The sequence below is a fragment of the Hyperoodon ampullatus genome, assembly GCF_949752795.1.
Source record: "Hyperoodon ampullatus genome assembly, chromosome: 2".
Taxonomy (NCBI): domain Eukaryota; kingdom Metazoa; phylum Chordata; class Mammalia; order Artiodactyla; family Ziphiidae; genus Hyperoodon; species Hyperoodon ampullatus.
Genome location: NC_136915.1, coordinates 38,854,182 through 38,881,305, shown reverse-complemented (window position 1 = coordinate 38,881,305; position 27,124 = coordinate 38,854,182). Strand labels below are relative to the sequence as shown.

At 39.1% G+C, this 27,124-nt stretch overlaps 3 protein-coding genes across 4 annotated transcripts in view; 2 read left to right on the top strand and 1 right to left on the bottom strand.

The window, feature by feature from the left end:
• The window catches only part of IPP (intracisternal A particle-promoted polypeptide), a gene marked incomplete at both ends in the record, with an annotated part of 31,605 nt that extends 25,416 nt beyond the window's left edge, over positions 1–6,189 (top strand). For both annotated transcript variants that reach the window (XM_079696456.1, XM_079696455.1), the window contains one exon: positions 5,965–6,189. In XM_079696456.1, coding sequence (XP_079552582.1) covers positions 5,965–6,189 — 225 coding nt within the window. The remainder of the gene's footprint in view (positions 1–5,964) is intronic.
• A 3,853-nt stretch (positions 6,190–10,042) lies between these two features.
• TMEM69 (transmembrane protein 69) lies at positions 10,043–11,972 on the bottom strand (the record flags this gene model as incomplete). Its single annotated transcript, XM_079696941.1, has 2 exons — positions 10,043–10,756; positions 11,919–11,972. 2 exons carry the CDS (start codon positions 11,970–11,972, stop codon positions 10,043–10,045), a joined length of 768 nt encoding a protein of 255 aa, XP_079553067.1.
• Positions 11,973–15,627: 3,655 nt separating this feature from the next.
• The window catches only part of GPBP1L1 (GC-rich promoter binding protein 1 like 1), a gene marked incomplete at its 5' end in the record, with an annotated part of 58,282 nt that continues 46,785 nt past the window's right edge, over positions 15,628–27,124 (top strand). Inside the window, one exon of the mRNA XM_079720692.1 lies at positions 15,628–15,732. Within this exon, the coding sequence (XP_079576818.1) occupies positions 15,628–15,732 (105 nt within the window). The remainder of the gene's footprint in view (positions 15,733–27,124) is intronic.

The window sequence follows — 27,124 nt, the reverse complement described above, 5'->3', positions numbered from 1 at the left end:
CCATCATTTTTGAGAGATATTTTGCTGAGTATAGAATTTTAGGTTGTTCTTTTATTCCCCCATCACTTAACATTGTTGTTTACTTATCTTCTTGCATTGTTTCTTTTTTATATATATATATATATTTTTTTTTTTTTTTTTTTTTTTTTTTGCGGTATGCGGGCCTCTCACTGTTGTGGCCTCTCCCGTTGTGGAGCACAGGCTCCGGACGCGCAGTTCTCAGCAGCCATGGCTCACAGGCCCAGCCGCTCTGCGGCATGTGGGATCCTCCCAGACCGGGGAACAAACCCGTGTCCCCTGCATCGGCAGGTGGACTCCCAACCACTGCGCCACCAGGGAAGCCCCTTTTTTAAAAATAATTTTTAATGGAATATAGTTGATTTACAATGTTGTGTTACTTCTTGCATTGTTTCTGATGAGAAGTCAGTAGTCATTCTTATCCTTGTTCCCCCATGTATGTAATGTCTTTTTTTTCCTTTGACAGTTTTTTTTTTAATATTTATTTATTTTTTGGCTGTATCGGGTCTTAGTTGTGGCATGTGGGCTTTTCATTGTAGTGCGCGGGCTTCTTTCTAGTTGTGATGCCCAGGCTCAGTAGTTGCTATGCGCGGGCTTAGTTGCCCTGTGGCATGTGGGCTCTTAGTTCCACCAGGGATCGAACTGGTGTCCCCTGCATTGCAAGATGGATTCTTAACCACTGGGCCATCAGGGAAGTCCCTCTTTGACAGTTTTTAAGATTTTTCTCTTTATCATGGGCTTCCAGTAATTTGAATATGGTATGTCTTGTTGGATTTTGGTGTTTAACCTGCTTGGAATTCATTGAACTTCTTGAATCTGTGGAATTATAGTTTCCATCAGATTGGAATGTTTTCCTCCTTATTTCTTCAAATATTCTCCTGCTGTCTTTCTGGGACTTAAGTAACATGCATGTAAGGCCACTTGATATTGCCCCATAGGTCACTGAGGCTCTGTTAATTTTTTCCCATCCTTTTTCTCTCTGTACTTCAGTTTGTTTTTGTTGGTTTTGTTTTACAGCTTTACTGAGGTATAATTGACAAATAAAAATTGTATGATTTTGAGGTGTACAGTGTGATGTTTTGCTATATGTATACACTGTGAAATGATTATCACAATCAAGCTAATTAACATACCCATCAACTCACATAGCTCCCTTTTCCTTTTTTTTTATGTGTGTGGTGAGAGCACTTAAGATCGGCCTTCTTAGTAAATTCCAAGTATACAATATAGGGGCTTCCCTGGTGGCACAGTGGTTGAGAGTCCGCCTGCCAATGCAGGAGACAGGGGTCGTGCCCCGATCCGGGAAGATCCCACATGCCGCAGAGCGGCTAGGCCTGTGAGCCATGGCCGCTGAGCCTGCACGTCTGGAGCCTGTACTCCACAACGGGAGAGGCCACAACAGTGAGAGGCCCGCGTACCACAAAAAAAAAAAAAAAAAATATATATATATATATATATATATATATATAGTATTATTAACTATAGTCACTATGCTGTACATTAGATTGCTAGAACTTAGTCATCCTGCATAACTGAAACTTTGTTCTCTGTGCTTCAGTTTGGATAGTTTCTCTTGCTGTGTCTTCAAGTTCATTAATCAATGTCTAAAACGTAAGGTAGATAGATAGTGGGAAGCAGCCGCAGAGCACAGGGAGATCAGCTGGGTGCTTTGTGACTGCCTGGAGGGGTGGGATGGGGAGGGTGGGAGGAAGGGAGATGCATGAGGGAAGGGATGTGGGAACAGATGTATATGTATGACTGATTCACTTTGTTATAAAGCAGAAACTAATAAAAATAAAAAATAAAAAAAAAACACAAGGACATCAACCATTTAAAAAAAAATCAATGTCTAAACTTTTAATTTGCAGTGTCTAATTCCATTTAGGAAAATTTTCATTTCAGATATTATATTTTTTAGCTCTAGAAGATCTTTTTGGTTGTTGCTTTTTAAATGTCTTCCATTTCTCTCCTCATCATTTTCATGTTTTCTTTTAGATCCTTGAATATATTTATGATGTCTGTTTTAAAGTTCTTGTCTGCTAATTCTATTATCTTGTCATTTTTGGATCTGTATCTGTTGAAATTTTTCTTCCTGGTTTAAGTCAGAGTGTTTTTGCTTTTCCACATTTCTAGTAACTGATTGGATGTTGGACATTGTAAATGTTATGTTGTTGAGTATTTGGATTTTGTCTTCTTCCTATAATAAGTGTTGAGTTTAGTTTTGATAGGCAGTTAAATTATTTGCAAATAAGATTGATTTATTTGAGACTTGTTTTTAAGCTTTGTAGGAAAGGTCTAGAAGATCTAGGTCTTTTAGGTATAGTTTAGCCCTACCACTGAGGTATGGCCTTTCTTGACTCTCTACTGTATGCCCTAGCTGTTCAACAAGGTCTCTTCATTTTGGCTTGTCAAAACTAGAATATCATAAAGACGCAGATGTAGAGAATGGACTTGAGGACCCTGAGGGGGAAGGGGAAGCGGGGACAAAATAAGAGAGTAACATTGACATATATACACTACCAAGTGTAAAATGGATGGCTAGTGGGAAGCTGCGGCATAGCACAGGGAGATCAGCTCGATGCTTTTTGATGACCTAGAGGGTTGGGATAGAGAGGGTGGGAGGGAGGCACAAGAGGGAGGGGATATGGAGATATATGGATACATATAGCTGATTCACTTTGTTGTACAGCAGAAAATAATACAACATTGTAAAGCAATTATACTCCAATAAAGATATAAAAAAACAACAACTAGAATATCATCCAGTCTTGTGTGAGCTCTGAGAATTGTTAAGCTTACAACTCCTCTAAAGGAAAACTGTTTCTTTGCTCACAATATTTTGACACCGAATGTGTGGGTTTTCCACACCAAGCTCTTCTCCAATTCTCTGTGGACACCACCAACTGGGTGTCCTACAAGCCAGTTCAGTTCTGACACTAACTATCCCACAGGTTAAGGGCTCAGTCCCACAAGACTGCCCCTCACTTTAGACACCAGTCCTCAGGTTAACCACTGACTTGTTTACAAATTAAGGGTTCCTTAATTGGTAAACAGGGGACACGGGTTCGTGCCCCGGTCCGGGAAGATCCCACATGCCACGGAGCGGCTGGGCCCGTGAGCCATGGCCGCTAAGCCTGCACGTCCGGAGCCTGTGCTCCACAACGGGAGAGGCCACAGCAGTGAGAGGCCCGCGTGCCACAAAAAAAAAAAAAAAAAAAAGTTGGTTTGGCTGTTCTGGGTCCCTTGAATTCCATATGAATTTTAGGATCAGCTTGTCAGTTTCTACCAAGAAGCCAGCAGTGTTTTGATAGGGATCACATTGAATCTGAGATCAATCTGGGGAGTATTGCCATCTTAACAATATTAGGTCTTTTCATCTTGAACATGGGATGTCTTTCCATTTATTTAGGTCTTCTTCAATTTGTTTCAACAGTGTTTTATAGTTTTCAGTATCCTGCATTTTGTTGGTTAAACTTATTCCTAAATATTTTATTATGTTTGATGCTATTGTAAATTGAATTTTCTTAATTTCATGTTCAGCTTTTTTCATTCCTAGTGTAAAATAATTTGATCAATTTTTGTATATTCATTTTATATCCTAAAACCTTGCAGCACTTGTACTCTAATATGTTTTTGTGGATTCCTTAGGATTTTCTATGTACAAGATCATGTCATCTATAATTAGAGATCATTTTATTTTTTCCTTTCCAGTCTGGATGGCTTTTATTTCATTTTCTTTTCTAATTGCCCTGGCTAGACCCTCCAGTATAATCTTGAATAGAAATGGCAAAAGTATAATTTTTGTTTTGTTGTAAAGCATAATTTTGATTCTCATGTGTGACAAGTTTCAAACTTTGGTGATATTTCAGGTTCCTTTCACTTTCTAAGTGGTCTCTATTATATGGGGGGAATAGAGAAAGTGAACTTTCTGAGGGCACATTCTCTTGCTAATGTTTCTATATGGCTAAAAATGAATAGATTTTCATTTCAAAGTTAAGTGCTTATCAGTAATGTTACCTTGGTTTTTCATGCATAAATCTGAAATGTTATTGTTATTTACTGTCTACTAAAGTCCTACATTATAGATTCAAACCCTAAAGATAATATAAAACATGTTTCTGGTTTTACAGAGTTTATTTTGAGGGGACTCAAAATAAAAAGCAAATTGTAGTTAATACACTGATAGAAATGAAAGATAAACATTACTGAATGAGCCCCATGATTCCCTTACTCTTCTTGTCCAGAGCCATTTTTGTAGGGGAGCAAAGGTTAGCTCTCCCTAATGATAAACATAAACCCAACATCCTGATTTATCTTAACCAGCTATAGATATTTTTGTGAATATATCTATCTTTTAAAATGAGTATTTTTTCAGCTGTGAAAACTTTGTGATGTATTCTGTAATTTCATATAATCAAATAACCTTCAAGTTTAATACGGTCCTTCAATTTCAAAGGATTGTCCCTGGTGTTAGTATTTCAGAATTTCATTTAAGTTCAGATCAGCATCTATAATGTGCTGGTTCTATACTGGGTACTGGGATGTAAAGCTCATTAAGTTGCTCTCCTCAGAAAGTTCACTCTCTAGCACTGATGAATAATCTTTTTTCATCTTTTATGACTTTATAAACTTTGTTCATCATATGCTTTATTTTCAGATTCTTTTTTTTTAATCTGGAAACTTTTTCTTTTCTCTCTTACTTCTCAGGACCTTTATTAGCTTTCCTGTTTTCTGGGTATAGACATTTTCCCTGGAGTAAGACTTTACAGTCATTTTGGATATAGCAGCTTATTGAAATTTCTTCAGTGAATAATGCATAACAGGAGTTAGCAAACTTTCTATTAAAAGGCCGGATAGTAAACATTTTAGGCCTTGGGGGCCACATACAATCTCTTCTTTTTCCATATTGTTTTTTTTTAATAAACCGTTTTTTAAATTATTTATTTATTTATTTATTTATTTATTTGGCTGCGTTGGGTCTTAGTTGCGGCACGTGGGATCATCGTTGCTACATGTGAGATGTTGCAGCATGCGGGATCTTTAGTTGCGGCATGCAGGTTCTTTAGTTGTGGCACATGGGATTTTAGTTGCAGCATGTGAACTCTTAGTTGCGGCATTTAGGATCTAGTTCACTGACCAGGGATCAAACCCGGGCCCCCTGCATTGGGAGCACGGAGTCTTAGCCACTGGACCACCAGGGAAGTCCCTTAAATAACCTTTTAATATGGAAAGATCATTCTTAGTTTGTAGGCTTACAAAAATAGGCCCTAGTTTCCAATCCCTGATCTGTACTACCTTTCTGAATATATGTTTTGCACATTACTAACTGCACTAGATGGTCCTTGAAAAAAGGAATCCATGTTCAAATAAATTTGGCCAGTGTTGTTTACTGTATTGTTCTCTTGGAGATTTATAAGACCTATTATATTAAAGATTTTAAAAAGTCCTTCCAGACTTCTCTGGTAAATTTCTAGATTATCTCCTGGTGACCATAATTTATAATTAATCACAGATATATTTTTCATTACTTTCCTCTAGATTCACTACTTTAAACTTCAATTTAAAATGTTTTATATACTTATATGACTGGATTGTGAGTTTGAAATTTAAACATGTAAAAAGAACCAGAGGGATTTCCGTGGTGGTCCAGTGGGTAAGACTCAGTACTCCCAATGCAGGGGGCCCAGGTTCCATCCCTGGTCGGGGAACTAGATCCCACATGCATGCCACAACTAAGAGTTCGCATGCCGCAACTAAAAGATCTCGAGTGCTGCAACGAAGATCTCCGTGTGCCGAAATTAAGACCTGGCACAGCGTAAATAAATAAATAAATAAAAATATTAAAAGAATAAAAATTTTAAAAAAGAACCAGAGTATCTAATTTCTCAGCAGTTTTCTCTGTTACCATGTTATGGCACTGCTAACTTCTTTTTTTCTCTTATCCAGGAAAAGTGGGTTGAAGTTGCTTCAATGAAAGTGCCTAGAGCAGGCATGTGCGCTGTGGCAGTCAACGGGCTTCTGTATGTTTCTGGAGGTCGATCTTCCAGCCACGATTTCTTGGCCCCAGGTACCTTGGACTCAGTTGAAGTTTATAACCCTCATTCAGATACATGGACAGAAATTGGTAACATGATCACCAGTCGTTGTGAAGGAGGTGTTGCTGTACTATGAAATAGTAAGCGTAAGAGAGCACAGGAAACATTTTGAAAATACAGGATCTCACCTTTTGCAAATCACACTTGTGTTTGGTGATAGGACCCTTTCATCTGTTGAGTTTTCTGTGAATTTTGTAGATAAATGAGTAAAAAATGATTTTTTTTAAGAATTTGAGTGAGAAGCAATATGGAATATATCCTAAATCAATAAAGAGTTCACACAAATTTGCCAAGCTTACCAGTAGATATGCTGTTTATGCTCTAGAATTGTCCAATTAGGAGTAGAGTCCTATTTGTAAAAATGATTTGCTAGAAGCTTCTTGGCAAATAGTCCCTTTAGCTGCTTCTCCAGTGCAGTTAAGCTGTAACATGACCATTGTGTGATTTAAGAATATCAGTGAGACAGTTTAAAGATATCTATACATTCATGATTCAATCCAGAGTGCAATTTTCCATGGCCATAGTTTACCCTACAGAGAAAAGCCAATGAAGCAACTTCCTACTTTTATTTTATTCCAGGAGTTTTCACTAGTCCCAAACTTTTTATTAACATCAGGAAAACTGGGAGGGACATGTGGGAAATATCTAGCTATTTTTATATATAAGTTTTCACCTGTTGATAACAGCATAAAAAAAGCTTTTGCTCACTTATGGTTTTGTCTTGATGTTGGAATGCAGGTGAGGAATTAATAGGAGGTTCTTAGTGACAGTGTTTTATTGCAATAGGATGATGTAATGGGTGATAGAGCCCAGCAGGTTGAATGCACCTTTTTCTAAACAGTCACCAAAAATACGTTTAGCTTTGGGAAGAGGGAATTTATTAGATTATCAAGCTTTGTAAAGCATACTCACACTTGGGCAAGCCTAAATATGAGCTTAGTGCAAAGCTGCTGCCTGGCTTGGAGAAGATGGAATTGTAGGTACCTGTAAAACTTTTTACAGACACTAACTCATAAGTGTACGCTGAAAGGCCTCTGACCCAAAACTGCTTCTCAAAACTTCTCATTTTCCCTGAGAAGCATTCTAAAGAATTGTTTTCTGTCCATTTCTGAGACGAAGATTCTTTGTGTACATGATCATCACTTTTAAATTATTTCTACTAGTCAGTTGGAGCCATATATATTAAAGGTCTTACACATTTAGGTTTACCTAGCTGTTCCAGGATTTGATTTGTATATCCCTGATTTCCCCTTTTCTGACAATCCTCCAGTATATTATAGGCATCAGTGGCTTATTTAGATAGAGAACCTTTGGTAAGCATTAAAGACTCAGGCAGCACTCATATCCAAAATATTTGGATAGACTCACAAAGATACTTTCCTTCATAACTTAACCATATGCATATATTAAGAAAAGCTTACGTAGTGCAGACAGAAAGCTCTGTGTCCCATTCTTTGGGGTACCCTGAAAGTCTGAAGGGTCACAGATGCCTGGCTGGGATCTGTAAAATGTCAAGGAATGAAGTATCAAGATAATTTGTAAACTATTTAAGCTGTAACTCATGTGCCTTTAATATTTCTAGTTAAAGAGAATCTGCATTCTGGTTCAAGAGATTTACGAATTTTCCTATCATTTAATTTTCATTATTGCCTGATGCCAACCTAAAATGGCACTATGAAGGGAGGCATTTTGTACTGCTGTGGCAGAAATGTAGTCAACACAATCAGTGTTTGGGCCTAATAGGGCCAGACGATGCCTGAAAATAAGTAATTATAAATATGCTTATTTCCTAGGTAATGACAGATTGTTTTAAAAAGAATGTACTAATAAAGTATCTTGATTTCTTTGCTTTTTCCTGTATTACTAATTAGTTTATTAGCAGCATTCCTGGATTATCAAAGTGTAGTAGGATTGCCCATGATTTTTAGTGTTTCAACTTTAGGGACTTGCACATTTAGTTTTACATTTAATTCTGTTTTCTGAGCAACTGTTAACGTGATCTTCCTCCAAAATATTTAACAATTCAATATACTTCTAAATATCCTGTCCAATGTACTTAAAAATCGCACACTGTAGAGAATTCCCTGGTGGTCCAGTGGTTAGGACTCAGAGCTTCCACTACAGGGGGCACGGATTCAGTCCCTGGTTGGGGAACTAAGATCCCGCATGCTTTGTGGCACGGCCAAAAAAAAAAAAAGTGGGCAGGTAGCCTAAAAATATGACTTGCCCCTATTCTGAAAGATTGAGATCAGAGAAAAGTTTTAAGTTTGTGCAGTCCTCATGTAATTTAAGAGAAGCAAAGAAGTAATTTTCCTCACTGAAACAATCTGAGTAGGATCTGAGAAGGATCTTCTGAAGAGTATGAGCTTTCTTTCCTTCAGTATCAGGCTGTAGTAAACTTTTCTTTACATTAATAAAGAAGGATTGTGTGGTGATTTCAGCCACAGGCTTTTAACTGGTAAGCTTCTTAATGATCAGAACAAGCTCTAGCTCTATAGTGTTATATTTGTTTGCTAGGTCTGCTTTAACAAAGTACCACAGAAACTGAAACAACAGAATTTATTGTCTCACAGTTTTGGAGGCCTGAAGTCTGAAATCAAGGTGTTGGTGGAGTTGGTTCCTTCTGAGGGCTAAGGAGGGATCTGTTCAAGGCTTCTCTCCTTGTCATGTAGATCTTCATGTTCACATGGTATTCTCTCTGTATATGTGTTTATCTCTACATTTTCCATTATAAGAACACCAGTAATATTACATTACAACCTACCCTTATAATCACATTTTAACCTTACTGATAACTCTGTAAAGACCCTATCTGTAAGTAAGGCCACATTCTGAGATGCTGTGGATTAGGACTTGAACACACAATTCATAAAAAAATCTTGTAACAGGTGTGTAACAAAGTAAACAAGTTACCACTCTAGATTATGATCTTTCCACAGCAAGAATCATTAAAGTGAAAATTATATGTATATAATTTACTTACAAAATTTAAGTTACCTAATATTTGAATACTTATACAAAGGTAACGTATACCAGATGATACCATTTCCTGATTTAAATTCTTATAACATTGAAAATGTTTCTCCTTTTTTATGAGACTAAGCATCTCAAAAGACTAAGTTTTAAAGTTAGAATTCAAGGTGTTGCTTTTGCTGTTATAAAAAAGCTTTTGTGTGAGTTGACATGCAAAACTAGATAGAACATTAAGATGTCTCCAGCTTGACTTTTCCTAGTTTGTATGTCCTAGAGGCTTTATTCTTTTAACTATTTAACTATTTTTGACCAGCTGGTGTTATGTTTGGAGATAAGTTGCATCTATACTCTGCCAAATATCCTGGTAAAACCTGGAAAATGTGTCTAGCTTTTCTTTGAACATAGTTTTCCCTTGTGACACTGCTCCCTACTGACTTTAGAGCCACAGATCCTTTCAGTTCAAATAACTAGGTTGTGCCAGGTAAAAAGAGCTTGGAAACGCAATTCCCAGGGGCAACTGCAATGAAAACTCCACACTGGAGCCACCTATTTTTCAGACACTCATGGATACGAAGTTTTCCTCTGAGGGGGTGTGTGTGTGTGTGTTTTCAATGATCCTAAGGCTCTAGCACAAAGGTTTTTCATCTTTTAATTTACATTTTTCAAAACAATTAAAACATTGAAATTTTTAAGTGGATGACTATAAAGTTCATAAAAAGACTGAATGAGAACTATAACCTAATATAACATGAAAAGGACTTAAGGGTTTTCAAGCTGTTTCTCAGTGATTCCTTATAAAATAAAGATTTCTAGAAATGAAAAATAATTTGGGAATAAATCACCACTGGTGGGAAAAAAAGAGCTAAACTGGAGAGGTAGAAAAAGGTGATGCCAAAACACAACCTTACAAGGCTTCTAGCCAACATGCTAACGTCATCTACAGAGTAGTTTTATATTTATTCTACTTGCCTAAGTTTCTTGGGTCCCTTCTCTGGATAAAAATCTTTAACTAGTAAAGTGATTACAAATGAAAAAAAGGCCACTAAAGTGACTACTATCCTCAGGGCTTTGAACCAATTGGGATAATGTGGCAAGAGAAAAAGTTCAGTGTGTAATGCTATCCCCAAACCTATTATTACTGTGACTATAGCTTCACTGAGTCTTTCAGAAACAAAGAACGCAAGCCATGAAAACACAACAGGAGCTGTACTATTAGCTAAATTGAGGAAGTCTGGTTTGGCTGGACTACCTTGTGGCAGAGTAAAACCCCATCTGATCCCTCCCAAGAAAGATAGGAAACTGGCTCCATAAGCCATCTGAGTAAAAGCTAATATGGGAATATAAGTCTTTGTCATCACCATGACCAGTGGTGGAGCAATGAAGGGGATTAGTCCTGCCAGAGTTATGTATAATGCTGGCTTCGGGCTGTCAGGCAGGTAACTGATGGTTTGTGGTGGCCTGGCTGGAAGTACTGCTTGCTCTTGCTTCTTCTTAAAGCTGCATGGGGAAGTGTGATAATATTGTGTCTTGCTCATACACACTGGAAATGATGAGACAAGCCAAGGCCTTGGAAACAAAGGGGAAAAGTTCTGCTGGAGGCATGTCTTGAGAGAAAATGTTTCTATTCTCCTTCTGGCTCCTAGTCTGATTGTGGAAGGGTACTTCAGCATCTATAGGGAAAACAGAACAAGAAGACAAAAAACAGATTTAAAAAAAGGAAATCACCAAATGTTTTAGTCCCAATCTGAGACAATGCAAAAACAAACCGCCTGCTTCCTGTTAGCACATCGAACTTAAAGAAAGGTTGGACTACAGGATGATGTTATTATTGCTGGCAAAGACTATTAAACAGCTATACAACGTGCAAAAGACACTACTGAATAGAAACCAGTGATATATTTTGGCCTACCACTAAACTTATCCCAAGAAAGAAATATCTGAAGGAGGAAGAGCTAAAGACTAGGTCTTTAGTTTTTGGCATTCTAAACTGCCTCTTCTATTTATAAATTGCAAAAGAAGCAGCACTAATTACTGTGGAAATGCTATTTTATGTAGAGAAAATTAAGCTTTAGACACTGCATAATTTTCATAGCTTCATGCCTTTCTACATAGGTCTGCCTAGTATTCTAGATTACCATTTTTCTATCTAGGGAACTTATCTTTAAAAATTCGGCTTGAAGTTTTCTCCAATCTGATGTAATCCTCCTATAAGTACCATATACACACTTGCATCATAATTCTCACAGTGAATTAAAATCATGTGTTTACTTGTCTGTCTCAGTAGACTTGAGAGCCAGGACCATATATTTTTCTTTGCCTTAAAAAAAAAAAATCCCCAGTGCCTTTCATGGTACATGGCCAAAGCAATAACCTCTCTTGCTGATTCTGTGCTTTAGTGAGTAGATTCCATACTTCAACAGTTAAGCAGATCAACATTAACTCAAAAAATGTTGGATTAAAGAAAAAAATGAAAGTTATTTAAGAATCTTGGTGGTTACTCAAAATGCTAGGAATGATTCCATCTTGAGGCTTTTTTTTTCCTTTTTGTCTAGAATGTTCTTCCCTGAGGTACCTGCATGGCTCATTGCCTCACTTCTGACCACCCTATTTATAAATGCAATCCTTAAGTCTACTGTCCCTATCCCCCTTCCCTGCTCTATAGTTCTCCACAGCACTTACCACTTGACATATTAGATTTCACTTATTTATATTTTACTCTTTCCCCAATCAACCAGAATACAAGAGGATAAGGATTTTTGTCTTCTTTTTCACTATTGCCTAGCCAAGCAATGCCTGGAAAGTAGTGCTCAAATATTTGCTGAATAAACAAACCTTTGAAGATGCTCGAGAAAACTTCTGGATGAAGTGAACCATGGTGGGCCCCATTGAAAGTCTTGCTTAGGAAGATGCCACACAGTTCTGATTAATGTATTTTTATAGCTCAGTGGAGCATCTGAATCAGAAGCATGTTGCTGTGTACAAAACAAGATGTCATTTAATTTTCTTCACTTTATACATAAGTTTTAAAAAGTAGTAATTCGGGATATTTTCTTCCATATAACAGTTTCCTTTGAAAACAATAATTAATGTTTTCAAAAAATCAGTAACATTAAGTAAATAGATCCTTTTCTTCTCTGAACCATTCTTTTAGTTTTTGCTGTTTGGTGTAACAGAAAGAGTAATGCACAGAGACAACAGATCTGGATTTTTACAAATGCCTCCATCATTTCCCAGCTGTGTGACCTTGGGTAAATTGCTTCCTTGAAGTGCCAGCTTTCTTATCTTTAACAGTTAAAGTCATAGCTTGTATGGTCTATTAGTTATCTATTTTGGGACTTAGCTTAAAGTAATGATAGTAGCAATCAATACAGTTAGCTGTGAATCAGGCATTGTAACTATGTAATTACTGTAACTATTGAATAACCTCATCAACTTGGTGCTGAAAAGCAGTAATAACCTGTTAAGTTAGAGTGCAGACTTTGGAGTCAAACAATCTGGTTTGGAATCCTGGCTCCACCACGTTTTAGCTATGTGACTTTGGACAAATTATTTAACCTGGCTATGGTGCAGTTCACTCACCTATAAAGGCTTATGATAACTACATAGGGTCGTTGTAAAAATTAAGTAAGTTAATACATGTAAAAAGCTGAGAACTGTCCCTAACACAAAGTAGGCACTCAAAAAATACTAGCTATTATTCCCACCTTACACAATGTAAGCAACCAGTAAGTGGCTGAGTGAGAGAGAATATTATGAATCCAGATCTGTCATGTTTACATAAGTCCCATTCTTAACCAAAAGAATAAGGTGTCTAAAAATCTAAAACCCAAGTTGCTGCTTAATTTAAAAACGTAGTGAACTAATTTCTTGATTACAGATATTAGGGCTGGTTCAAGAAATCCTGTATACCAGCCCGTCAATGTCTTCATTCTGTATGTATGTGTAAGGAAGCAAGTAGGGAGTTAAGTTATCCCGGGTCTCTGAATAGATGTTAGATGACACCCACATCCACCTACTGACTCCCAGACACACATACCTGCAGGGCCCACACACTCACCTTTGTTCAAAATCACCTTCGTAAGGGATTTCAAAAAGCTCAACGCTCCCTCAACCTTCCAAGCTCCCTAGACACTGTAACATGTGCTTTCCAGCTCAAGAGTATGAAACAGAAAAGTGACAGCCTAAAGGCCGGGGACGGCAACTGGTGAGGGGGTTAAGGACAAAGACCCAAGGGTTAATCCGCTCAATTTGGGTGAGAACGCTCAATATTTCCACTGCGCCAAATAAAAGAGTTGCAAACTGCAAGCCTTAGAGCAGACATCAGAGAAAAGGCGACGAAGTCTGGACGCAAAGATCCCCGGGAAACTTTGCCCAATAGTACCCGCGGCTTCAGTTTACTCCGAAGCCTTGGTGCCCCCCTTTCCCAACCTGCACCTGTGACAACAGCCCTACTACTCACTTGCCAGCGTCGCGCGAGGAGGTGGAAAGCTGAACTGCAAGATCCGCTTGGTACTGCGGAAAAGCACTTCCGGCAAGCGAGGTTAGACAACCCTCCCCACTTCCTGAGAAACGAAAAAATTGAGTCCGGGTGCAGACTTGACCAGCGCTAACTGGTTCCTACAGGGGAAAATCTTAGTTCTAGTGGAAGCCAGCTTTTGAAGTCTGTAGGGTACCTGAACGGTCCTTGCCTTTGTATTCCAGGTTTCCCAGCCAGCAGAATCTGCTTCGCAGAGTTCGGGAAGGTAGAGTGCAACCATTACAGAAACCATCTCAGAGTGATGGTGGTGGAGGAAGGTAGGAGCGATTTGGAGTCTAGGCCAAGTATGACTTGGCCAAATTGCTTGCCGTCTCTGGAACTCATTTTTTACTTTGCATAACAACAGGGTTTCTAGGAGCGACGGGGCACATCTCACGCCTCATTAAGGTCCTGAACTAATACTATTTAAGAAAAAAACAAAAAACTGTTTTCACTTCATTTTCTCTGCTGGTAACCAGAAACTTCGTTAAGAAATAAATAGCACAAGGGGCAGGACTTTCATTTCCATGAAAGGTGTGAGGGTAAGAGCCTTTAGGGTGACCCGGAAGTTAGATTCCTTCTGTCACCCTCCGCTTTAACTTTTGTTTGTGGGCTTTGTGACCTTGAGCAAGTCCCTTCCCTTCTCTGGGCCTCCATTTCACAGTCTATCAAAGGAAACACCAGGCAATTTGCGCGTTTATCTGAAAACAACAGGAACGCTAGCCAGTTCCTCCATTCCTCAGGATTCTAGGTAGTCTAGCTTCCTGGTTGCCGACCATCACATGGTTTAGCCTCCCGTGCAGAATGGGCTCAGAGAATTCTTCCTAGTAGTAACACCTAGTCGTGACAGGCTTTCACTTTTATTTCCTTCTCTGCCATGGCAGCGCCACCCCTTCCCGTTGTGCGATACCCAATGAGACTTTGGGCCGGAGAAACAGCTTATCCGCCCTGGCACACGAGCAGGCTCCAGCCAGAAATCCGCCCAGCGCTGGGGCAGGGGCGTGTCGCCAGCGGTCGGGCGGAACTACCACTCCCAGCGGGTAGCGCGTCGGGAACAGCCGCGCAGGCCTCCAGATCCCGGCCGTGCGGCCCGTTGGGGGCTGGAGTCTTAACGGCGCGTGCACGTGAAGGAAGGAAGGAGCCGAAGGTGGGAAGGGGTCGGAAAACACACGAGCCTACGAAACCGGTTTGTTAGTACTTGTAGAGGTAGTTTGGAGATGCGTGCTTGCCGAGAGGTGGGGTGTGGGAGGGTGCAGAATGAAGGGGCGGGGAAAAACAGGTACACACATACCCACCCACTCATTCACACGCGCCCAGGCCCTAGTGTCGGGAGAGGGGATGTGAAGGGGAGTACCAAACCCAGCTGGTCTCCGCCTCTGAGGCGGCGCGAGGAAAGGCAGAGTGTTCAACTCTGCAGAGGGGCGGGGGTTGACCATGCGCCGCCTCGAGCCGCAGTGGAGGGAGCTGGGGGCAGGGCAGGGAATAACCGCCGTTCACGCGGCTAAACGTTAGCAGCTTGGGGCGTCAGGCGGGTCACCCGAACAGGGCTCACGCGCGTGCGCGTGCGCCCTTGTGGGCGGTGCGAGAGGGTGGGCGTGTGTGAGGCGGGGTCAGGTTAGGGGAGGGCCGGGCTGGTCATCGCTCCTCCCCCTCCACCCGCTCTGCCCCTCCTGGGCCGTGTGGGCCGGGCAGCCATTTTGGGAAGAGCTTTGTTATGGTTGTGGACTCTACACCTCTGCCGGATCAGGAAGCTGGGGACGCGCCCTCAGACGCCGCGACTGGTCCCTAGCTGTAGCCCCGCCGCTGCCCGGTGAGTGGGAGTTCCGGACGATGGGGCGGTAGGGGATCTTGAGTGGTCCGGCGCAGGGCTCCGCCCGGTGCCTGACGACGGGCCGGCTGTTGAAACAAGTTGAAGAAGGCTCTCACACAGGTGGTTGGGTGTAGGTTGGGCCGGGGACCGGGAGCAGAGCTCACGGGTCGTGTGGTTCGGACGGGGCACCTTCCCCCGCGCGTGGAGCTTTGCACATGAGCGTCGCCGCGACTCTGCCGGAGCGCTCCTACTTCAACTTTGGTCTTCGGGTCGGAACGCTCACCTGCGGCTCTCTGGCTCCTCTCCAGGCGTTCCGGCTTGTTGGTGGTTGAATAGCTTGGTTTACGGGTTTTTTTCTCCTTCTTAAATCAGAGCCAAGGGCTTTTGTTTTCCAGTGATGGAAAGTCTAAGGGAAAAAAGCGTGTAAGTCAAATGTGGGGTATCTGAGGGGAAAAGAAGAGCTTTAACTCCCCACCCCTGTACCCAGCATTCCGGTTCCCCCGGTAGCGAGGTGTTTTCGTTGATTTAGATTGTCTATCCAGCACCTACTGACCCCTCCCTCCCTGGAAACAAAAAAGGCTGGTCGATCTTGAAGTGTTTTAGTGAGGATTTTTTTCTGTTTTACATCTACCTCTCCCCACCCCCGTGAAATTCAAAAGAAAGGCTGAATCTAAAATGGCTGTAGCTTGGGGAAGTGCCCTGAGCTTGGTAACTTAAATACGTTAACATGTCTTAAATTCTTAGTTGTTTTTCCTACGGGGACAACAGCTGGATCTTTCATCTTTTTGCAGTTTGTGTCTTATGTTGAAGAGTTCGCTAGGTGAAAACAAAGGTGAGGCTAAAGTAGTTTGCTTACTCCGAAAGTTTACATAAGAGTGGGTGCGGTTTGGGTGGTTTTTTTTTTTTTTCTTGGTAGTTGCTTATAGTTTTGAAATTGTGCTGTGGTGTTAATTTTATCAGCCAAGTTCGTGCTTTGAGATTGGTTTGCCATATTTGTTGAAATACTTGCTCTTAACTTTGATATTTATAGCTTAACTGGAATAAACAAAGTTTATGGTGGCTCATGTTTTAGTTTAGTAATAGAAGTCACATTCTTTGTAAATCCCTTCCAAAAGAAAAGTGATTGGTAGTCTTCAGGACACTTAGATTTATAGTTTGGTCATTGCTGGCCTTTTCTAAGGTCTTTTATGTGTAATACTTGAAAGAGAATCAGAGTGCTGTTAAGTTTGGGACATTTATTAGAAAAGTGTAAGACAACAAGTGAAAACAAATTTTAGATGTGGAGTGCCTGATTGTTGTACCCTTTCAAACAAAAGGCTGTCTTTTTGTTTGTTGCCTTTTTTTTTTTAAACCTTTAGATCCAGAAGTTTAACGGAAAACAAAAAGGCATAGAATGGAAACCAAAAACAGTTAACTTCAGTATTTGGGAAGATGCTTGAGTTTCAAGTTGCAGTCTGTCTAAAAGATAAAATAATAAAATGCTAATTGTGAATGAGAAGTTTGGAATTAATAGTAAAATAAAGTGTCATCTTCCTTCCCTAGGGAGTCAGTTTCAGTTTACCTTTCTACATTCTTTCAGTACAAAAGTTTACTTTTGTCAACTCCCCTGGGATTTGTTGTTGTTCTTAAATTATTTTGGTGGTTTTACAGGACAAACATTTAAAGTGCTTTATAGAAATTACAAGTCAGTTGCTTTGTGTTTTGCTCTTGTTGACTACTGGACCTGTAAACTTGGGTGAGACCTTACTCTAATTTTTTTTCAGGATACTCAAAACAGTTTGTACATATTGATATAAATATTCTTTCAGTTGATTCTGAATAGTATCTTATCAGAGCTCTTGAAATTTGGTGGTGGTGGTAGGGTGTTAGGAAGCCATTTTTCTTTTGAATGAATTCCATCTTACCAGTTTTCTCGTCAGTGGCTGTTTAGTAGCTTGGCTGAGGAGAGCACATGCAACCATTTTAATAAGTTTGGAATGACAAGAAATCTGGGACACATTTCTGCTTATAATTCATTTTTAAACGCTTAAAGATAAAACCTACAATTCTGAATCATACTTCAGCAGATTGCATATCTTTGTTTTATGATTCAGTGTATATGCACTTAGTAATAACTAATGTACCAGAGGCTGACAGTTGCTCGAAGTGCTTTATATTTATTAACTTGTTTATTTCTGTCAGATAGATATTGTTTTATCCCCATTTTCTAGTTAAGGAAAATAAGTTCAGAGATTCATCCAGCTAGTAGGTCGCAGACCCTGTATTTAAACCTAAGCAATCTGTTTCCAAGTCACTGTGCTTAACCATTATGGTTGCTACCTTTAACCATGAAAATAAAAATAAGACTATTGGAAAGGTGAGGCACAACACAGTTTTTTAAATATCCCAACTGAAAAAGTAGTTCATGGAAAAGGCAAATTTTGGTGTATGTATTTATGGTTTTTCAAATAATTGGGGTGGGATGGGATATCTAGGTGATACATAGAAAACATGCTACTTCATAACTGACTATAGTTACCATTGTCTGCAATTTGATATGTGGTTCTGCTGAGAGCTAGCTGACCAAGTCACTTCAAAATCAGGCTCTGATTTTTATTTCCCCCTGAAGTCTGCTCAAAACAAAACTAGCTATAATCAAACTTGAAAAATAGTTCAATGAGATGAGCTGAACTTCTTTTGTCCACAGGTGTATATCTTAACTAATGATGTAAAATATTGCTAATGTTATGTAAATTGAATTTTTGTAGGGGATTTAAAATATACGAGGCAAATATTTAAAGGAGTCTAATAGCTGTTTTTCTTTACTAAAGCAAATAAGGAGCCTTTGGGACTTCCTGGCGGTCCAGTGGTTAAGACTGCACTTCCATTGCAGGGGGCGTGGCTTCGACCTCTGGTTGGGGAACTAAGGTTCTGCATCCCACATAGGGCGGCCAAAAATAAATAAATAAATAAATAATCATTTTTAAAATAAATAATGATAATCAGCCTTTAACTGATTTGTTGGAAAAATTATTTTTCATTTTTCAGACAAAATGGTTCAAACATTCTTTTAGGAAAGTTTCTTTTAAGAAATGCTAGAGGCTGTACTATTGTACTGTTGTTCCTGCCTGTTAAGGAGTAGGAATACCTAGATGACTATAAAACATTCCTGCCACCCGAGAACTTAGTAGTTTAACAGATAAGCACAAAAATATTCACAGGATAACAACACAGAAAGCTGGCATTCTTAAAGGAGTTGATTTTTTTAACATACTCATTAAGCTTACCTGCCTTTTCTGTAATAAAACTACTTTGCCATGTATCAGTCAGATGTCAGGCTAGAGGATCACCAGCATGAACAAAGTTTTAGTGCACTTTTCTGAGCAGCAGGCCTGTTTATGCTGAACAAGTTTGTTGTTTTTTTCTTTAAAGAAAAAATTGAATTAATTTAAGTTTGGCTATTCTTTATATTGCAGACTCTTGTTTCTGCTGATTATATGTTTAAATTTCATTATATAAAAAAGTTCTCTTCTGAATTATTGCTATCCTTGAAGTTTACAAGTATGTTGAAAAGTTGGTTTGGGAGTTCTTTGGTTAGTTAATTAAAAGGTAGAGCTATTCCAGTGTTCCAGCTATGTGTTTATCAATTATTACCTCTGCTTTTTAATTAGTCTTACCAGGTATGGTGGAAGGATAGTGGGAACCATTTAGTGTGGGCTTCATAAGCTAGAGACTTGTAACAGAGTCCAATCATTATTCCTTAAAACACTTGTTTAACATACTTGATATTAACCCTTCTATAAGTGGGTGTACAGAGGATCCAAGAAATTAAGTGGTTTATATAACATGGTGAGATGTGGGGACTCAGCTTTCTCCGATTCCAAAGCTGGGTTTTCACCACATCATGGTAGAGAGATAGTATGGTACGGTAATTAACGGCACCAGCGTTATAGCCTGGGTTTGAACCTCTGCATTGCCACTTACAGCTTTGAGACCTTGGTGGAGTTTTAGTAAGATTTCTGCCTGTTTCTTTCTCTGTTAAATGGGGATAATAGTACCTCCTCATAGGGTTTCTGTGGTAAACAAATGAAATAATATTTGTAGAGTTTTTAATACAATGCCTGCCCATTGTAAGCACTTCATAATTGTCAAGTAAATTGTTTGAAATTGTCTTTAATGAACATCCTTTTACCAGTTGAGTGAAATTCTGTGAAATCTGAACAGATTGTTGGACGTGGACTTTGGGGTTTTTGTTTTTCCTTTTCTAGGTATTTTCTGTTGACATCTCTTGTTTATTTGAATCAGGATCCAGGTCCCACACACGGCAGTTGACTGATATTCTTTCAAGCCTCTTAGTTTGTATGTTTCTTCTGTTTTTTTCCTTGCACTTTGTTGAAGAAACCAGGTCATTTGTCCTGCAGTTGCCCACATTCTAGATTTTCCTGATTTCCTGTAAAGTGGTAGGTTTTTTTTCTGGTTTGTTCAGTGATTCTCATCTATATCATTTTCTCACAATTTCTCTATTGAGCAGCATAGAATAATTGTATGAGTTATTTATCCTCCTTCAGTATGCTTGTAAAATGGAGTGTTCGGTTTGGTCCTGTGCCCAATTCAGTGTTAACTTTTCTAGGTAGTTTGTTTCCTGTCCTTTTTTTTTCCTACATAACATATATTTGTTGTATTATAAAATTGAGTTAAGTATGCTGGGTTTGTAGTGGTTTTGTTTTCTTGTTTTGGTTACTAGTTAATAGTTTCCTCAGCGTATTTGGTCAGAAAATTTCTCTTCTCAAAACTGCATTTTTTTTTTCTTGTTGTTTATCCCCCCCACCCCCTAACTATTAATTAAGCATTTTATTCTTAACACTTATGGAGTACTCACTATAGACCAGACACTTGGTTTTTTTTTATTTTCCCTGGGAAAAATATCCAGGCACTATTCTTAACACTTTGCATATATTCACTCATCTAATCATCAACTTTCCAACAATCTCCAAATTACAGGTAATGATTTGAAGCAAAAAGAGGTGCCCAACGTTGTGTATGGAAAATTTTAGAGGCTCTGGATGACATTGATTTCCTGGAGAGAGGATTTACTTTTCTGTTAGCAGCTACATAAAGTATGGGAATTGATCCAAAAAAAAAAAAAGGTGAAGTGACTTCTCCAAAGTCACACAGCTAGTACATGGCAGAGCCAACTAGATCCAGAGTCTGCTCTTCTAACTTAAAAGTAATGTTTGGATTAGAAGCACAGTTTATTCTTGAGAAGAGATTTTTAGATATGCTTGTAAGTAAAATGTGCTTGAAGTAAAACATATGTTTCGTAATATAGTAGTCACTACTATTAAATGTTTCAATTGTAAAAGACAGTATAGCTTTTTAAAAGTGACAAATAGCCTATTTACTTATATTCATAGGAAATTGAAGCCTTTCAGAGTCAGCATAGCTGCAGATATTTGATAAAAGTTATCACTACTTGAATGACTTGCTGTAGTGTAGTTGATACAGTGACTTGATTTTTGGGCAGGGGGGTGGGGACATGCCACTCGGTTTGTGGGATTTTAGTTTCCTAACCAGGGATTGAACCCCGGCTCTCCGCATTGAGAGCATGGAGTCCTAACCACTGGACCACCAGGGAAGTCCCAGATAGTAGTGACTTTTGGAGCAAATACTATAAAAAACATTTTTGCTGTTTTTAAGATCTTATAGTTTCAGATACTTTTCATAAATCTAATCCACTTAGTTATCTGAATCTTACAGCCAGAATTTAATGTGTCAGGTTGCATCAGGTGATAAATGTACTTCTGTAACATACTATGCTTATTTGGAACTGTTGTGATTTAAGTAAATTTCATTTCTGTTAGTGGGATAGTGTATAGGTATGGTTGCAGCAGGTGCTTGTCCCCTTTAAATGACAAAATATTGGAAAGGCGATAACTACCTGAGAAAGTATATAAATTTTAGTCTTCAAAAATTTTATACTTTGTGAAATTAGTTTCAGGAATGTTTTTTGAAACTGAATTCATTTTCAAAATGTTTTTTGAAAATGACTTGGAAGAAGGCACAATGATTAAAGTTTATTACTAATAGGAAGACTGACAAGATTCCTGTGTTGGACATTCTACTAATTGGGCTTTAAGGTTATCCTTTGTTGTTTCTTCTGTCTGTTTACCATTTTAACCCTGTTCCAATATTGCCTTTTTGTGAATCTTAGTGGGAGAGGAAGCTGGAAAGGACATGTAACTCGTAACTTGTGTGCATGCACACATACACTTTCTGCCCCTGGTAGCTGTGACCCAAGCTGTGCCTATCAAATGCACTTGACTGGGGACTTGAATCTGGAGTGAGAGAGATACACAGGAGCAAGGACAGTTTAGAATTAATTCTATTGTCTGGTGGCAGTGGCAGAGCTAGCTAGTGGGCAGTTTCCTGAGAGACTGTTCCTGTGATGTGACCTTGGTTGGTGGTTTTGACTGCTTAGCTTTACTTGAATTTTTACAGGTTTGCCAAATCATTCATTTTTTGAACTCCCAATATCCTGCTGATAAATTTCCTTTTCTGCTTAATCTACCTAAATACAGTTTATTTTTTTCAACCAAGGACCCTGATTTGTAAAATTGACTAATATAATTTACTCCTTCTAAAAGACTTAGTTACTGCCTCTGTTTAGGGTGATCTCTTAACTCATGAAGTGAAAAAACTTCCATGAATGTCTTTTTTAAAGACAAACTTAGAGAAGAATTTTTCCTTTTATCCACTCCCAATTCTTAAAAGCAGTAGTTCTCAACCATTTAAAATATATCTGGGGTAAGGCCTGGGCACCATTAGTTTATTAAAGCTCCCCATGTAAATCTGTCTTTAAGTAATTCTTTTATTATTACAAAAACAGTGTTGTGATGTGTAGATAATTAGAGTATACAGATATGCGAAAATAAAAACTTGACGTTCCTATCATTCAGAAGTCAGTACTGTTAACAACTTTTGGTGCATTTTTTTCCCCAGATCTTTCTCTAAGCACATATGTGTAGGCTTTTATTTTTATTTTACTAAAATGAGATCAGTTTACAACTTGGCTTTTTTTGCTCAGTAATGCCCACAGTCCATGTTCATTTCCTCTAGTATGCAGTTTCTATTATTCAAATTTCCCCAGCTGATCCAGAAAAATGTTTGTTACCGCTGGCTGGCTATCCAAACTGTTGATAGTATCTAAACTAGGACCTTTTCACATATAACACTTTGTTTAGGGAATTCCCTGGCAGTCCAGTGGTTAGGACTCAGTGCTTTCACTGCGTGGCTCGGACTCAATCCCTGGTTGGGGAACTAAGATCCCGCAAGCCTTGCAGCAATCAATCAGTCAGTCCCACTTGTTTAATTTCTTTTTGTCTCTCTTTTTTTTTTTTGGCTGTTTTGGGTCTTCGTTGCTGCACGCGGGCTTTCTCTAGTTGCAGTGAGCAGGGGCTACTCTTCGTTGTGGTGCGCGGGCTTCTCTTTGCGGTGGCTTCTCTTGTTATGGAGCATGGCCTCTGGGTGCACAGGCTTCAGTAGTTGTGGCTCGCGGGTTCTAGAGCGCAGGCTCAGTAGTTGTGGCGCATGGGCTTAGTTGCTTCACAGCATGTGGGATCTTCCCGGACCAGGGCTCAAACCTGTGTCCCCTGTATTGGCAGGTGGATCCTTAACCAGTGCGCCACCAGGGAAGCCCTCTTTTTGTCTCTTTAATCTAGCTTAGTCCTTATTTTTCAGTGACACTGACTTTGAGACTGGACTGGTTATCCTGAGAATGCTTCTGTACAGTTGCATTCTTGTGGTATCTCTTAGTTTGTTCCTTTCGTTCATGTATTTTTCTCTAAAGTTTACAGCTAAAAGCTTGATGGATTTATATCTAAATACTTTGGCGAGAATACATCATAGTTCTGTCTCATTTTGCGTCATGTCATAAAGCACATAATACCTGGTTGACCTACTTTAGTAATGCTAAGGTTGATCCTCGGATTAAGGTGGTGATAGCTGGGTCCATACATTAAACAGTAAGATTTCCCCCCTTGCAGTAAGAAATTAATTTGGGTGGTGCTACTTTGTATTGCGTTCCCAGTTTCTTATCAGTCATTGGCCTAATTTTTTTAAAGACAGCTTTATTGAGATAGAATTTACATAACATAAAATTCACCCACTTTACATGTACAATTTAATGGTTTTTTTTTAGTTTATTCACAGAGTTGTACAACCATTGCTACTATCTAGTTTTAGAACATTTTCATCACCCCAAAAAGAAATTCCATAACCGTTAGCACTCACCTCCTCAACCCTAGGCAGCCATTAATCTCCTTTCTGTCTCTGTGGATTTGCCTATTCTGGACATACCTATAAATAGAATTATACGGTATGCGGTCTTTTGTGTCTGGCTTCCTTCACTTAGCATAATGCTTTTAATGTTCATACCTGTTTTAGTATGTTTCAGTACTTTTTTTTTTGCCACATAATATTTTGTTGTATGGTTATACCACGTTTTGTCTTTCCATTCATCAGTCGATGCGCATTTGGATTGTTACCTCTTTGCAGCTATTATTAACAATGCTGCTGGGACTTCCCTGGTGGCACAGTGGTTAAGACTCCGTGCTCCCAATGCAGGGGCCCCAGGTTCGATCCCCAGTCAGGGAACTAGATCCCTTGTGCCACAAGGAAGATCCCGCATGCCGCAACTAAGATGCAGTGCAGCCAAATAAATAAATAAAAAATAATGCTGCTGTGAACATTCATGTCTAAGTTTTTGTGTGGATATATGTTTACATCTTTCTTGGATCTTTCTAGGAGTAGAATTGCTGGGTCATAGGGTTAACTCTTTAACTTTTTAAGAAACCATTTTCTGAAGTGACCCTATCATTATACATTCCCACCAGTAGTCAGTGTATGATGGTGTCATTTTTTCCACATCCTCAGCAGCACCTGTTATTGTCTGCCTTTTGATTATAACCATCCTAGTCGGTGTGAAATGGTATCTTATTGTGGGTTTGATTTGCATTTCCCTCATGGCTAATGATGTTAAGCATCTTTTCCTGTACTTATTGGTCTCTTGTGTATCTTGAGAGAAATGTCTCTTCCTTTGCCCACTTTATTTATTTATTTTTTGTTGCTGTGTTGGGTCTTCGTTCCTGCACGTGGGGTTTCTCTAGTTGCCGCGAGCGGGGGCTACTCTTCATTGCGGTACACGGGCGTCTCATTGCGGTGGCTTCTCTTGTTACGGAGCGCGGGCTCTAGGCACGTGGGCTTCAGTAGTTGTGGCTCGCGGGCTCTAGAGCGCAGGCTCAGTAGCTGTGACGCACGGGCTTTGTTGCTCCGCAGCATGTGGGATCTTCCTGGACCAGAGCTTGAACCCGTGTCCCCTGCATTGGCAGGTGGATTCTTAACCACTGCACCACCAGGGAAGTCCCTTTGCCCACTTTTTAATTGGGTTATCTTTTTATTCTTGAATTGTACAGGTTCTTTTTTTAATTTAATTTAGTTGTAATCGACATACATCTTATTAGTTTCAGGTGTATATGATAATAATTTGATAATTATAGCATATATTGCAAAATAATCAACACAGTAAGTCTTGTTAACATTTGTCACCATATAGTTACAGAAATTTTTTTTCTTGTGATGAGAACTTTTAAGAACTTCTCTCTTAGCAACTTTGAAATATGCACTACAGTATAATTAACTATAGTCACCATGCTACACCTTACATCCTCATAGCTTATTTATTTTATAACTGGAAGTTTGTACCTTTTGACCCCGCTTCACCTATTTGGCCCACCCCACCCCGCCTCTGGCAACCACCAGTCTCTTCTCTGTATTTGAGCTTGGTGTTTTTTTAGATTGCACATATAAATGAGATCATATGGTGTTTGTCTTTGTCTTATTTCACTTAGTATAGTACCTTCAATGTTCGTCCATATTATTGCAAGTGGCAAGAATTCATTCTTTCTTATGGCTGAATAATATTCCAGTGTGTGTGTGTGTGTGTGTGTATGTGTATGTGTACATACACACCACATTTTCTTTATCCATTTATCCATCAGTGGACACTTCCTATATCTTGGCTATTATAATAATGTTTCAGTGAACGTGGGAGTGCATATATCTTTTCAAGTTAGTGTTTTCCTTTCCTTTGGATAAACACCCTGAAGTAGAATTGCTGGATCATATGTTAATTCTATTTTTAAATTTTTGAGAAATCTCCATACTGTTTTCCATAGTGGCTGCACCAATTTACATTCACACCAGCAGTGCACAGGGGTTCCCTTTTCTCTACATCCTTGCCAGTACTTATTTCTTGTTTGTTTGTTTTTGTTTTTTTCTTCGGTATGCGGGCCCCTCACTGTCGCGGCCTCTCCCGTTGCGGAGCGCAGGCTCAGTGGCCATGGCTCATGGGCCCAGCCGCTCCGCGGCATGTGGGATCCTCCTGGACCGGGGCACGAACCCATGTCCCCTGCATCGGCAGGTGGACTCTCAAGCACTGCGCCACCAGGGAAGCCCCTATTTCTTGTCTTTTTGATAATAGCTATTCTAACAGGTGTGAGGTGATATCTCATTGTGATTTTATTTTGAATACAGTTCCCTTATCAGATATATGATGTGCAGATCTTTTCTGTCAGTCTGGGTTGTCCTTTCACTTCCTTCATGGTGTCCTTTGGAGCACAAACGTTTTATTTTGATGATGAAGTCTAATTTACCATTGCCTAAGCTAAAATCACTCCTGTGTTTACTTTAGCTCTTACACTAAGGCCTTTGATCCACTTGGAGTTAATTTTTGTGTGTGGTGTAAGATATGGTCCACATTCATTGTTGTTGCGAGTGGACATCCAGTGATCGTGGCACCATCTTTTGAAAAGAAAGACCATTTTTTTCCCATTGATATATCTCGGCTTCTTTGTTGAAAGTCAGTTGGCCATACTTACTAGTTTTATTTCTTCATTCTTGGTTCTGCTCCATTAATCTCTATGTCTATCCTTATGCCAGTATGCAGAATTGAAGCCCTTTATATATTCCTTTTTAATTGCATGTCTTTGTGTCTTTCATCCTGAATTTGGTATTGATAATACGCTTGCATTTTAAAATAATTTTGCTTTATATGACTATATCCCCAAACTATCTAATATTGTTATTCATTTTTTAAAACCTTATATGGTATCGTATAGTTTTTAATTTTTACAACTTTTTTATTCTACTTTGTGAGAGTCACCCATTTTGCTTATACATATGTCTAATGTAATTATTTCCTGCTGTACAGCATTGTACACATATACCACAATTTAATCAGTCTGTTGGTGGATATTTAGGTAATTTAGTTTTTTGTCTACTATATACAATTCTGTAGCAAACATTCTTATATATTTTGTCTTACCTTCATGTGTGATTAAGATTGGTGGGTCACAGCAGTCCCACTACTGGGTGTATACCCTGAGAAGATCATAATTCAAAAAGAGATATGTACCACAATGTTCATTGCAACACTAGTTACAATAGCCAGGACATGGAAACAACCTAAGTGTCCATCAACAGTTGAATGGATAAATAAAATATGGCACGTGTATACAATGGAATATTACTCAGCCATAAAAAGAAACGAAATTGAGTTATTTGTAGTGCGGTGGATGGACCTAGAGTCTGTCATACAGAGTGAAGTAAGTCAGAGAAAAACAAATACCATATGCTAACACATATATATGGAATCTTAAAAAAAAAAAAAAAAAGGTT